Here is an 11,772-nt window from a genome sequence, read left to right on the forward strand (position 1 = left end):
TGACATCTCTAATAGATAAAGATGATAGAATTCAGAGTTCGGAGCCTAAAAGGTATAAAAATACACGGTATAAATCAAAAGAGGATGACCAAAAATTTATATACCAAAAGGGGTATAACGTGGGCTGATCCACGTTATACCCCAAACTTTTTTTTCACCTGTCAGACGAAAACCGAAAAATTAAAAAAAAATAAAAAAATTAAACGTATAACGTGGACTGATCCACGTTATAACGTGGATCAGTCCACGTTTTACAAAATATATTTGAAGACTCTAGGCACCTTTTTACTTCTTTAGCATATTGTTCTTTTTACTGTAGTCTCTAAGAGTGGTATTATCCTTATTACTCTAGTCAATTGGCCTTCAGTTTCTTTGCAGTATGATTCAGGAAACACCGATTAACAGTGGTCTAGACAAAATAATTGTCCACTCACTTAGACTTAGATCCCATATAATAAAGCATTATCATGACATTTTAAGTATATTTTTTTTAGGCTACTAAGACATCAATTAAGTTTCACTTTTCTGGCTATATAAATATCACATTAAAGGTACAATGAAAAACAATTACTTATTCAGATCTTTTATATAACAATCCTGCATAAAGCGTAGTGAAACGCCTCCGCCTCTTCCTCCATTAAAAACTTACAGAACCTCTCCATCCATTTCCTTCTCCTTTTCCTTCTCCTCCATTTTTTTTGGTAGTTTTTCTAACTCATATAATATTGTATATTTATAGTAGATGTAGATATGTGTTTGTCTTGTATATTTTAATTGTTATTTTTTATTTGTGTTATTTTAATACGTATAAGATATATGTTTGTGTTATTTTAATTTGAACTTAAGATATGATTGTTAGAAGCATTATTATATAAAAGGTCTGATTTGTTTAGTAGCACTTTTGAAGAAATTTGTTGTTATGTTACTGTTATTTTTGTGGATTGTTATATAAAAGATCTGAATAACTAATTGTTTTTCATTGTACCTTTAATGTGATATTTATATAGCCAGAAAAGTGAAACTTAATTGATGTCTTAGTAGCCTAAAAAAAACATACTTAAAATGTCATGATAATGCTTTATTATATGGGACCTAAGTCTAAGTGAGTGGACAATTATTTTGTCTATACCACTGTTAATCGGTGTTTCGTGAATCATACTGCAAAGAAACTAAAGGCCAATTGACTAGAGTAATAAGGATAATACCACTCTTAGAGACTACAGTAAAAAGAATAATATGCTAAAGAAGTAATAAGGTGCCTAGAGTCTTCAAATAAAGCCGTGAAGAGATTTGTGTCTCGCTATCTAAATGAATGATAATTCATGGCAACTACGCTTTATGCAGGACAGACACTTTACAAATATATATTGTTATAACGTGGATCAGTCCACGTTATACGTTTAATTTTCTTTTTTTTAATTTTTCGGTTTTCGTCTGACAGGTGAAAAAAAAGTTTGGGATATAACGTGGATCAGCCCACGTTATACCCCTTTTGATATATAAATTTTTGGTCATCCCCTTTTGATTTATACCGTATATTTTTATACCCTTTAGGCTCCGGACTCATAGAATTGATTACCCGGACGAGGTATATTTAACTTAAAAAATTCCTTATACGAACCATGTATATAAAACTTTCAAATTTGTGGACCCCGACACCCATTCTCTACGGTTCCCAGTTCATACGAGAAACTGGAAACAAATCAACAATATGTAGTAGTGAGATGTATAGAAAAGGAATAAACAAATCCACCTTTAAAAAAGTGGTGATAAAATCCTCAAGTTAGTCAGTTGAAAAAAGCTACAAAAGAAAAACAAACTCGTTTTCACATCTTCACTCTCCATATTCCCAGTGGGTGTCCATTGCCCTTCTCTGTTCTATCTCTATAAATAATACTCTTGCTTTCTCGACTCCACCATTGCACACTGCCACCATCTCCCTTCTCATAAAATAGAAATGGCCTTCAAAATCATGTCATGTTTACGTATTTTGAGCCTATTGTCATTAGTTATCTTAGTGCTGGAGCCTAATGGAGTATTAGGCTCAAGCAGGGGAAGACATTTCGGCTTCATCAACCATGATAGTGCACCAGCAGTTGGCATGTGTGCCTCCACTGTCGCCGTTCATGGTTACAAGTGCCAAGAATATGAGGTAATTAACTAAGTCTATTGTCCTTATTCCTATTGTTCCCCAACGGGTTTGTGACTCTCAGTTTCTAATCCGTCACAAACTAAAATTTGTGACCGAGTTTGCCATCACAAATGACGAATTTTTCTTGTAGACCTTTATGTTGTTTTGATTCTTTAACGAGTGTATATCTGATTCTTGAAAAGTTCTGCGTGAGTGCGAAAATATTTTTAAAGAGTTCGCATAACATGAATTAACACTGTCTACTAGCTTAATTAACCAACATAATTTAATAAGGAGTCTTATGCAGTAATGACGTCGGAAATTTTACTAGGAATTTTCAAGATTTAATATGCGTCCATAAAAATTTACTAGGAGTTACTTTTGACATATATATACAATATTATTTTCAATATACATAATATATTTTTTTTTTAGAGAAAAGACATCATTTGACCATTAACTTTGCACGAAAACTCAGTTTGACAACTAAACTTAACTTGTATTTATTTACCCCTTAACAACTTTCATCTTAATTAAATACAACCCCAAATGATGACGTGGCAAAAAAAAGTAACAAAAAAAATTAAGAGAGTGAAAAATATAAAAAGGTGGGCCCGCTGATATATATATATATATTATATAATTAAAAAATAAAATAAAAATAATATATAATTAAAAAAAATGTGGGTGTTGTTCTTATGGGTGGTTATGGTAGGATGAGAAGAAAGAAGAAGAAAGAGAAAAATAAAAAATGAAGGGTTGGTAATTTTTGACATGGCAATGACGTGGTGAGGATGACGAACTGAGCTATGTTCAATCATGACGGCTGTGGCGGCGGGGGTTGAGGAGAAAGAAGAAGAAAGAGAAAAGGGGGAAAGAAGAAGAAAGAGAAAAAATAATAAAAGAAAAAAGAAAAAATGGATGGTTAGTAATTTTTGATATGGCAATGACGTGGCGCGAGTGTAATACATCTCTCATTGTGAAAGTGGTATTATTTTTTTAGGGTGATAAATAATTGAAATGAAAGTTGTTAAGAGGGATAAATAAATACAAATTAAGTTTAGTTGTCAAACTGAGTTTTCGTGCCAAATTCAAGGGTCAAATGATTTTTTTTTTATATAGTAAATATTATTCAACTAGCCATCCTTTTGTCCATATAGCTGTGCGACTAATCTTATGTGTATGTCTTTTTTTTTTTTTTTTTAATGTAAATCTCAGGTAAAAACTGATGATGGGTACATACTAAGCGTGCAAAGAATTCCAGAAGGCCGCACAGGAGGTGGTAGGCAAAACAGGCAGCCAGTGTTATTGCAGCATGGAGTGCTTGTGGTAATTAGCACCTTTAATTTACGCTCTAGTTCTACTTAATAAGTACGTACAAATTTTAAGTTTTAAAACTGATAAAAATATTTGCACAGATCCGATATTCGTGGAGTAAAACTTGGACATACGTAACTTTCACGATTTGTATCAGCCCGAGTAAAAAAATTAAATTATCTATCCGTTTTGTAGTGGCAGAATCACTAAAAGGTGATAACGGTTTCTTAGTGACAAGGTCACTAATAAAAAGGGGTCATTATGATTTTTTAAAAGAGAAGGATTTATAGTGGGAAACCGACTTTAAAAAAATTGACCACATGGGAAAAACACTACATGCAATTGCGCGTCTATCTGGATTGCGTTTATATAATGTTGCCTCCAGCATGACAGGTATCAATTATTTCAATCCCAAAGTAATGATAGTGGTTGACCTTGTGCCAATGCCTTTTATCATTTGCACCTAGGTATCCTTCCCAAGATTAACAATTAGATGTGTTGGAAAGTTGCTTTTGGGTCCGTAAATGGTGCTAATTAATCCGTTAGTTTATTGGCTGGTTCTCCTTCAAAAAACTCCAGTAGCTGATGCATTTATATGTGACAACAGTTTGTCTGAAAATAATACGGAGTATATAACAATTTTTTTATTGGATCATTTTCTTCTATTCAAATTATAAAGGTTAGCGTTCACTTATTTCCTCCCACTGTTTTTTTCAACTTAACCATGTATATCATGTAGTTTAAATTATTTTTTTAAGATACATTATTGATTGTACTGTCAAACTCATTATCGCCATAAAGGAGCAATAGGTGCAATGGTGATCCACCCCCTCCTCAACTTAAAATTGTGGATCAGTTTTTTTTTTCCACTTAATTAGGTGACGCTATGGGTATATCGATAGGCTTATTGATATCCAAAAACACAAACATAGCGGCCCACTGAAAGCCAGAAAAAACAAGCAATGGGCAAAGCTTTGGCTAGTTGTCTCTTCAAAATTTTAAGTAACATGCCACGTAGTGAAGCCAATAATATTCCAAATTGTCATGGACCTAATCCATATATCCATTAGGTGCAGAACTGAACTGAGTTTAAGCACAGACTCAAACGTGGGGTGGCTTATTGGCTGTTAATGCATGATGCTAGCTTCCTGAAAATATGCAGCTTCGCATAAACGCTTATCCGCTTTAGGTATTTACACTTCGTACGCCTATGTAATCTATATGTCCTTTCCTTAGCTAAGCTTGTCTCTTTTTGTTTTTTGATCAGAAGCTTGTCTTACTATTTATAGTATATACACATAGTACTAACGGGAAATTTGTAGTGTAACGTATAGCGAATTGAAAAAGTTATGATTATTAATTTTATCATAAGTAATTAGGGGTGACAAAAGGTAAAAGACTTTAAGTTCTATGCATTGACGGTGTAAAAAATATTTACCCTATCACGTTGTTTGTTAAGTAATTATATAAGTAAATCTCTTGTTAAACATTAGTTTACTATTAAGTAATTTGCTATCACAAATTAAAATTTACTGTCACTCTATATAACGTAAATGCATGATATAATCGGTCATATTTTTGCAGGATGGCGCAACATGGCTGTTGAATCCACCTGAACAATCACTTGCAACGATCTTGGCAGATAATGGCTTTGATGTTTGGATATCCAATATCAGGGGAACCAGATACAGCCGTCGCCACGTCACCCTTGATTCTAGGAATCCGGTATTTCACCTTCAAAATCCTCAAAGAACAACATATTTTCTTATCGGTTAATTTTAACAATAGTAAACTAATTAAAGAGATTGTGTTATTGTGTTGTCAAAATTAATGTAAATAAGTTTGTATTACGATTTGCAGGCATACTGGAATTGGTCATGGGATGAATTGATAGTCCATGACCTACCAGCTGTTATTGATTTTATCTTCAAACAAACTGGCCAGAAAACACACTATGTCGGCCATTCAATGGTAAGGTCGGAGTTCATGAGAACAAAACTTCTCTCCTCTATAGTGTAATGAAATTTAATTAATATAGACATGTTTAGCTTAATTGTACAACCTGCATCCATAATTCAACAATGTTATCGAAAAAGTAAAAAAACACTTTTACATGAAAGCAGTGTGTAGACATGATATAATTGAGTAATTAAAAATATATTTTAGCCTAATAATTTTTAGACTAGAAAGTCGCTCAAGTTAACATATGTTGGTATGAATTAACAGGGAACTTTGATAGCTCTGGCATCTTTCTCAGAAGGAAGACAAATAGACAAGGTGAAATCAGCTGCTTTACTCAGTCCAATTGCTTATTTGAGCCATATGACCACTGCACTTGGTGAAATTGCTGCCAAATCCTTTGTTGGTGAAGTTAGTACTCAATTTTCTTCATTTTTTTTCTTGCTCTGTTTGTCACCAAATTACAAAATAGTAATATTTGTGTGTACCATGTCGACAGATCACCACAATATTTGGTCTAGCAGAGTTTAATCCAAAAAGGTAAATAACTTCACTTAATTTCGATTAGAGTTACAGATCTCTGTTTCTTTTCTTTTTCATAATTTCTCTCAATTAATGGCACTTCTTTATTTGTTGGTTTAATTTTCAGTGGACCTGTAAACAAATTGCTCAAGTTCTTTTGTGCTCAGCCAGGGGTAGATTGTTATGACTTAATGACTGCACTTACTGGTACTGATCTTCAAAAGTAGAACTTGTACAAGAATTGGTTAATTAATTAAGTTAATTACTATTCCACAAGTCTACACCTTAATTAATCATTTGCTTTCCATTTGTATAAAGGGAAAAACTGTTGTTTGAATGCCTCCACCGTTGAGCTCTTCTTAAATGAGGAGCCTCAATCGACGTCAACCAAGAACATGGTGCATTTAGCTCAGAGTAAGTTATCTTAATCATCTCTGTATATATATTATAGTACTTATTAGCACAATAGTTTAATTACGCTCTAGTATTTTATTTACCTATAAATTAGGGAAAACAGTCAAAAGATTAACACTCTACAGTCTACTAGTACTAAATGTCTTTTAATTTTCTCTCTATTATACTTTGAGACCAATTTTATCGTCATTGCTAGCAAATTGCTCGAATTTGTCTTTAATTCCAACTAAGCTCCAATTTGAAGTATAACAATGGACAATTTTAAACCATGATCAAAATTTTAAAAAGGTAAATCTAGAAATTTTTCAAAGTATTTTGACATGTGAAGTAGGACATGTGTCAAAATCAATAAAAAATAGGAGATAATTTACTAATATAATAAGGTTATAAATAGTGCCGAGGGTAATATTAGTTCGTATAGTAAAGTAATAAATTAGAACATTTTTATTATTGCTTGTTTTAACCATCCAATATTTGATTATTTAATGCAGCTGTTAGAGACGGCAAACTTTCAAAATATGATTATGGAAGCAACTACAATCTTGCACATTATGGTGAAGCGAAACCTCCAAAGTATAATTTAGCCAACATTCCTCGAGATCTTCCTCTCTTCCTTAGCTACGGTGGTCAAGATGCACTGTCCGATGGCAAAGATGTTGAAACTTTGCTCGACTACCTTAAATTTCACGACGTAGACAAGTTGCATGTTCAGTACATCAAGAATTATGCTCATGCTGATTTCATCATGGGAATCACTGCCAAGGATCTTGTTTATAACCAGATTGTTTCCTTTTTTAGAAACTATGCCTAAGAAAAAGGGAAAGAAAGATAAAAGCAAGTAAAGGGATTGATAGATTTATTTTGTAAGAGGCCTGATCAACTTCAGCTGCAAAATTTGAAGTGCATTTTAACAAATGAGTAGAATATATGTACACAAGAATGTTCATGACAAACATGAGCAGACTAATTATTATTATTATTAGATTGAATAATATTGAATTATTAATTAATTCTGGTATATTACTATAGACCAACGTTGTAGTTTTGTGCAACTCGGACTTAACTTTTTCGAAAAATAATTATTTTAACGTTGAGGTGTTTGACCAAGCATAATTTGGTGTTTTAATATTGACAAAAGTATTTTTCAAATTAATTTATTAAACATAAGCTATTAATCTAACAAAGTAGTTTTTTGAAAAGCATTTCTGACAAAGTTTTTCAAAATAAGCTTTTTCAAACGTCATAAACTTTTTCAAGTGACTTACTATTAATCTTCCGTCAATTATATCAAAATTAACTTTCTCTAGTGGATAAAATAACAAAAATTATTTAATGCATTTAAACCTGGCTCTAATGCGTGGTTTTCATTTGTTGACGCATTTCTTTCAAATGTGAAGGAAGTTATCCTTTCAACTTCATACGCATAAGCATAACAACAGAGTCCATGAATTATGACTCACTTGTGTGACTACTTTGACGTGTCTATATTTACCAAAAATGCACCTCCCTCCAAACTCCCTTTCCCCTTTTTTCTTCTCTTCTTTCACTCTTTCCCTTTGCCAATATAATCTCATCATAATTTTTTTAAATGTTATTGTACTAGAATTACGTTATCTTTTGAGTTAGTGGATGCCGCTGGTAAGTCGTACTCATTAGGCTGATTCACAAATTTGCGAGTTAATTAGAACCGAATAAATACATCTTAATATCCTTTGCCCTTTTTGATTCATCATCTTGGTTGAATGATATAACTACATTGTCAATCAAGACTTCATCAATTAACATGCCAATAGTCGATTCAAGTTATATTATACTAACTTATTCCCTACATTTCATTTTACGTGAAAGTGTTGCTATTTTTGGGGAGTCAAACAGTTTTTCTTTGACTATAATTTTCTCAAACATATAAAAAATATTTTGAATATTTAGTTATGTAACTTGTAGTACTTTCGTGCAGTATTCAAATATGTAAATTTTATTTCGACACACCGGAAAAATCTATAGCCGAGTTCACAATTAAAATTAAGTGTCTTGACCTTTGTATTCCTCAGAGCCCCTTACATAAATCGTGATAGAAGGAATAGTAGACTATACATAGTACCTCACTGCATGCATGTATATATACTGGTATTAGTGTAGGCGCTTTGAGCGTGTACCTATATTAAATGAGTATTAAATTTTAAAAAATCACCTAAATATTACTCTCTACATCTCAATTTATGTGGCACCGTTTAACCTCGCACAAAGTTTTAGAAAGAAATGAAGACTTTTGAAATTTTTGATCTAAAACAAACCTTAGACATTTGTGTGGCTATAAATCATTTCATTAAGGGTAAAAGAGAATTTTAAAGTTATGTTGTTTCTAATTATAGAAATGTAACATTCTTTTTTGGACATAGTAAAAAAGAAAGGGTGTTATATAAATTGGGACAGATGGAATATCAAATAATAATATTGTGTCAAATATGTGTGATCAATATCTCGCGAAGGGACGTCATACTTTTAGTGATTTGCATTCTATGTACGCGTGTTGCATATGTACCCCATATTAATAAGAACAAACCTTTTTAGAACAATATAAGCGTTGTTGGAGTCGTGCTTGATCGAAAAATAAGAAGGTCGTTCAACTTTACAAGCACTTGGGTACGTATATGTTGCATGTATATTCCATGCATGTTAATTAGTATTATAAAATTTGTGTCTGATAGTTTACGAACGTTGTTATCTATATATATATATATATATATATATATATATATATATATATAAAAGCAGGATATTGGCCCGGTAATGTGGCACTCTTAAAAATCAGGAAACCTATTTATCTATTTTCTCCTTTTTTTTGACCTTTCTCCCATTTATTTGATTTATCATATTAAAATAAAATCCCACCAGTCACTATTGGAAAAAAACCACTCCAGAAAACTTTCCAACAGTCACTAAGAGAAAAACCCATCGCTTGGTTTGCCTCCAGAAAACTTTTCGGATATGGCGGTAATTAAAGTTGTCCGTTAAATATAACTAAACCGTAAGATGAAGAGAGATTTGATAGGATGTTGATTAAGAGAGATTTGAGGTGGATTTACGAAGAAGATGAAGCGGCACAGAAATAAGATTTGAAATAGTAGGATATCAATAATCATACATACTTTCTGTATATTTATTTTCCTGCAAATTCCGATCGATAACGGACTCCTCCTTCCACAATTTCTTATACACACATTGTTTGGACTTCAAACATCTTTTTAAACATTCAAATTTTTTAACCAAATACTAACCTTATTTCTACTACCTTTATTTGATGTGCACCACGTAGCAGATAACTGAGGAAAATGTTTCAGGCTGAACTCTTTAAATAAAGAAATTATTTAATGTATTGTCTTTTACTTTACGACTACAAAAGTGTGTAGATTCATACTAATTACTTACTTATTGACTTTCGTGATCTGTTCTTTTTTCTTTCTTCTTTCTTTTGCTTTTAACATCAGGTTTTGGAGAAGAAGAGACCAAGCATGTCCATATGACGTTTGCTCAAGACATCACCAATTCAGAATGAGAGGTAAGTGAAGAAGAAGTGTATGTCGAGGTTGAACAAAATAAATTGCCTATAATGGTTTGAACTATCTCTACTTTGTTTCTTTCTTTTTTTGGTAAAAACAAGTTGGTAAGTTGATAACTTTAGTGCTGAGGCAGGTGGGGCTTTAAAGAAATGTAAGTTATTCGTCATATTTGTCCATGTACTCAGAAAAAAAGTTATATTTGCAATTCTTTATAATTTTTTTTTGATATATTTGTCCAAGTCATTCAACTTTAGGATTATATTTGCTCCTGTACACTGTTTTTGGGTCATATTTACCCTCCGTCCGTTAAATCTCCTTGTCCCTGCCTTTATTTTCATACGTGGCGCTTATGTGAAATTTTTATTCTCCTAATTTAAATCTAGTCCCATTTTTAATTTACTTTTTCTATTCTTTTCACCATTTTCTTCAATGGAGACCACTGAAGCTCAAATTTGGCTAAGTTTACAGTGGAGATGGTGAGGTACATCGCGGTTTACAAGCATTGAGATTTTGTTGGTGATGATGTTAAGGCCACTGTAATTGAATTAGGAGAATAACTATTACTCCATCTATTTCAGTTTGTTTGAACCTATTTTCTTTTTAGTCCGTGCCAAAATTAATGATCTATTTTCTAATTTGGAAACAAATTCACTTTATGATGATTTACAGCCACACAAATTTTCAAGGCTTATTTTGAATCACAAGTTTCAAAAATCTTCCCTCTTTCTTAAATATCGTGTAAAGTCAAATGAGTTCTAATAAATTGAAACAAAGAAGTATTAGTACTACTAAATGAAGTAAAAAAAAAAAATGAAAACTCCAAAGTCCTATTCACCTGCGGCGAGCAACCGAATCAATTGCTTGAAGGTAACCCTTTTCTCTTTTTCTTTTCTGAGGTCCACAACTTTATACTTCATTTTGACAACTCTATGTATCAAAATCTCAATTTTGATATCAACATCTCCTGTTTACCCTTTTCTCTTTACAAGGTTTTTGGTTTAATAATTTAAAAGGGATCAGTCGGGTAAAGGTGGCAACCGGTTCGGTTTAACCGGTTAAAACCGGTAACCGGTAACCGGTAACCGGACCGGTTAAACCGGAACCGGTAGAACCGATTACGGTTAACCGTATAAAATTTTACCGGTCCGGTTCCGATATTTTGGAAATCGGAACCGGTTAAACCGGTAAAATCGGAACCGGACCGGTTTAACCGGTGAAAATTAAAAAAAAAAAAAAAAAAAAAAAAAGCCATTGGACTGCTCACTGTTGGCGTTAATGGACCGTTGGCAACGGTCCATTTGCAAAAATGGCCGTTGCCAAACGGTCATTTTGTTAATTTTTGGCCCCCAATTTTTTTTTTTAAACACTTTAACCCATCCCCACCCCTATATAAACCCTTCTTTATTTTCATTTTAATTCACACCAATTCACTCTTCTTCATCTTTCTCTCAAATCTCAATCTCTCAATTATAATTACTTTGCAATAATTAGCCACAAAGTCTTATTATAGTTTCAACTTTCAATTTTTAATTTTGCAATTATAATATTGTTGGTGGAGTTGGTGATTTTGCAACAATCCGAAGTAGCTTTGGTGGATTTGCAATTCTAGCCGTCTTCACTTTGTTGGAAATTAATCCGGCAATTTGGTACCTTCATTCCAACTCTATCTTTATTTTTCGCAATTTAATTCTAGCAATTTATTTTTCGCAATTTAATTTTCGCAATTTAATTCTAGCAATTTAATTTGTTGTAATTTATTTTCTTGTGATTTAAATTAATTCTATTTAATAATGTCAAAGAGATTAAGACGTGGTGCCGGTAGTAGTAGTCGTATTGTTAGGGGTGCGCTTAATGAGGAAACATTTGTGT

The 11,772-nt window shown here is 32.5% G+C and overlaps 1 protein-coding gene across 1 annotated transcript; it reads left to right on the plus strand.

Moving 5' to 3' along the window:
- Window positions 1–1,687: 1,687 nt before the first annotated feature.
- LOC132618321 (triacylglycerol lipase 2) lies at window positions 1,688–7,353 on the plus strand. Its single transcript, XM_060333387.1, has 9 exons — window positions 1,688–2,152; window positions 3,350–3,460; window positions 5,033–5,173; window positions 5,309–5,419; window positions 5,675–5,818; window positions 5,907–5,947; window positions 6,057–6,136; window positions 6,248–6,343; window positions 6,835–7,353. The coding sequence occupies exons 1-9, from the start codon at window positions 1,958–1,960 to the stop codon at window positions 7,152–7,154; spliced, it is 1,239 nt and encodes a 412-aa protein (XP_060189370.1). The 5' UTR covers window positions 1,688–1,957; the 3' UTR covers window positions 7,155–7,353.
- Window positions 7,354–11,772: the final 4,419 nt, after the last annotated feature.

This window comes from Lycium barbarum, chromosome 11 (genome assembly GCF_019175385.1).
Source record: "Lycium barbarum isolate Lr01 chromosome 11, ASM1917538v2, whole genome shotgun sequence".
NCBI lineage: Eukaryota > Viridiplantae > Streptophyta > Magnoliopsida > Solanales > Solanaceae > Lycium > Lycium barbarum.

Bases quoted from the DNA above. Each gene is read 5' to 3' on its own strand.
- LOC132618321 (XM_060333387.1), top strand. From the start codon at position 1,958: ATGGCCTTCAAAATCATGTCATGTTTACGTATTTTGAGCCTATTGTCA. The intron at 2,153-3,349 runs GTAATTAACTAA...TGTAAATCTCAG, and splicing joins ACAAGTGCCAAGAATATGAG to GTAAAAACTGATGATGGGTA. The intron at 5,948-6,056 runs GTAAATAACTTC...TTTAATTTTCAG, and splicing joins GCAGAGTTTAATCCAAAAAG to TGGACCTGTAAACAAATTGC.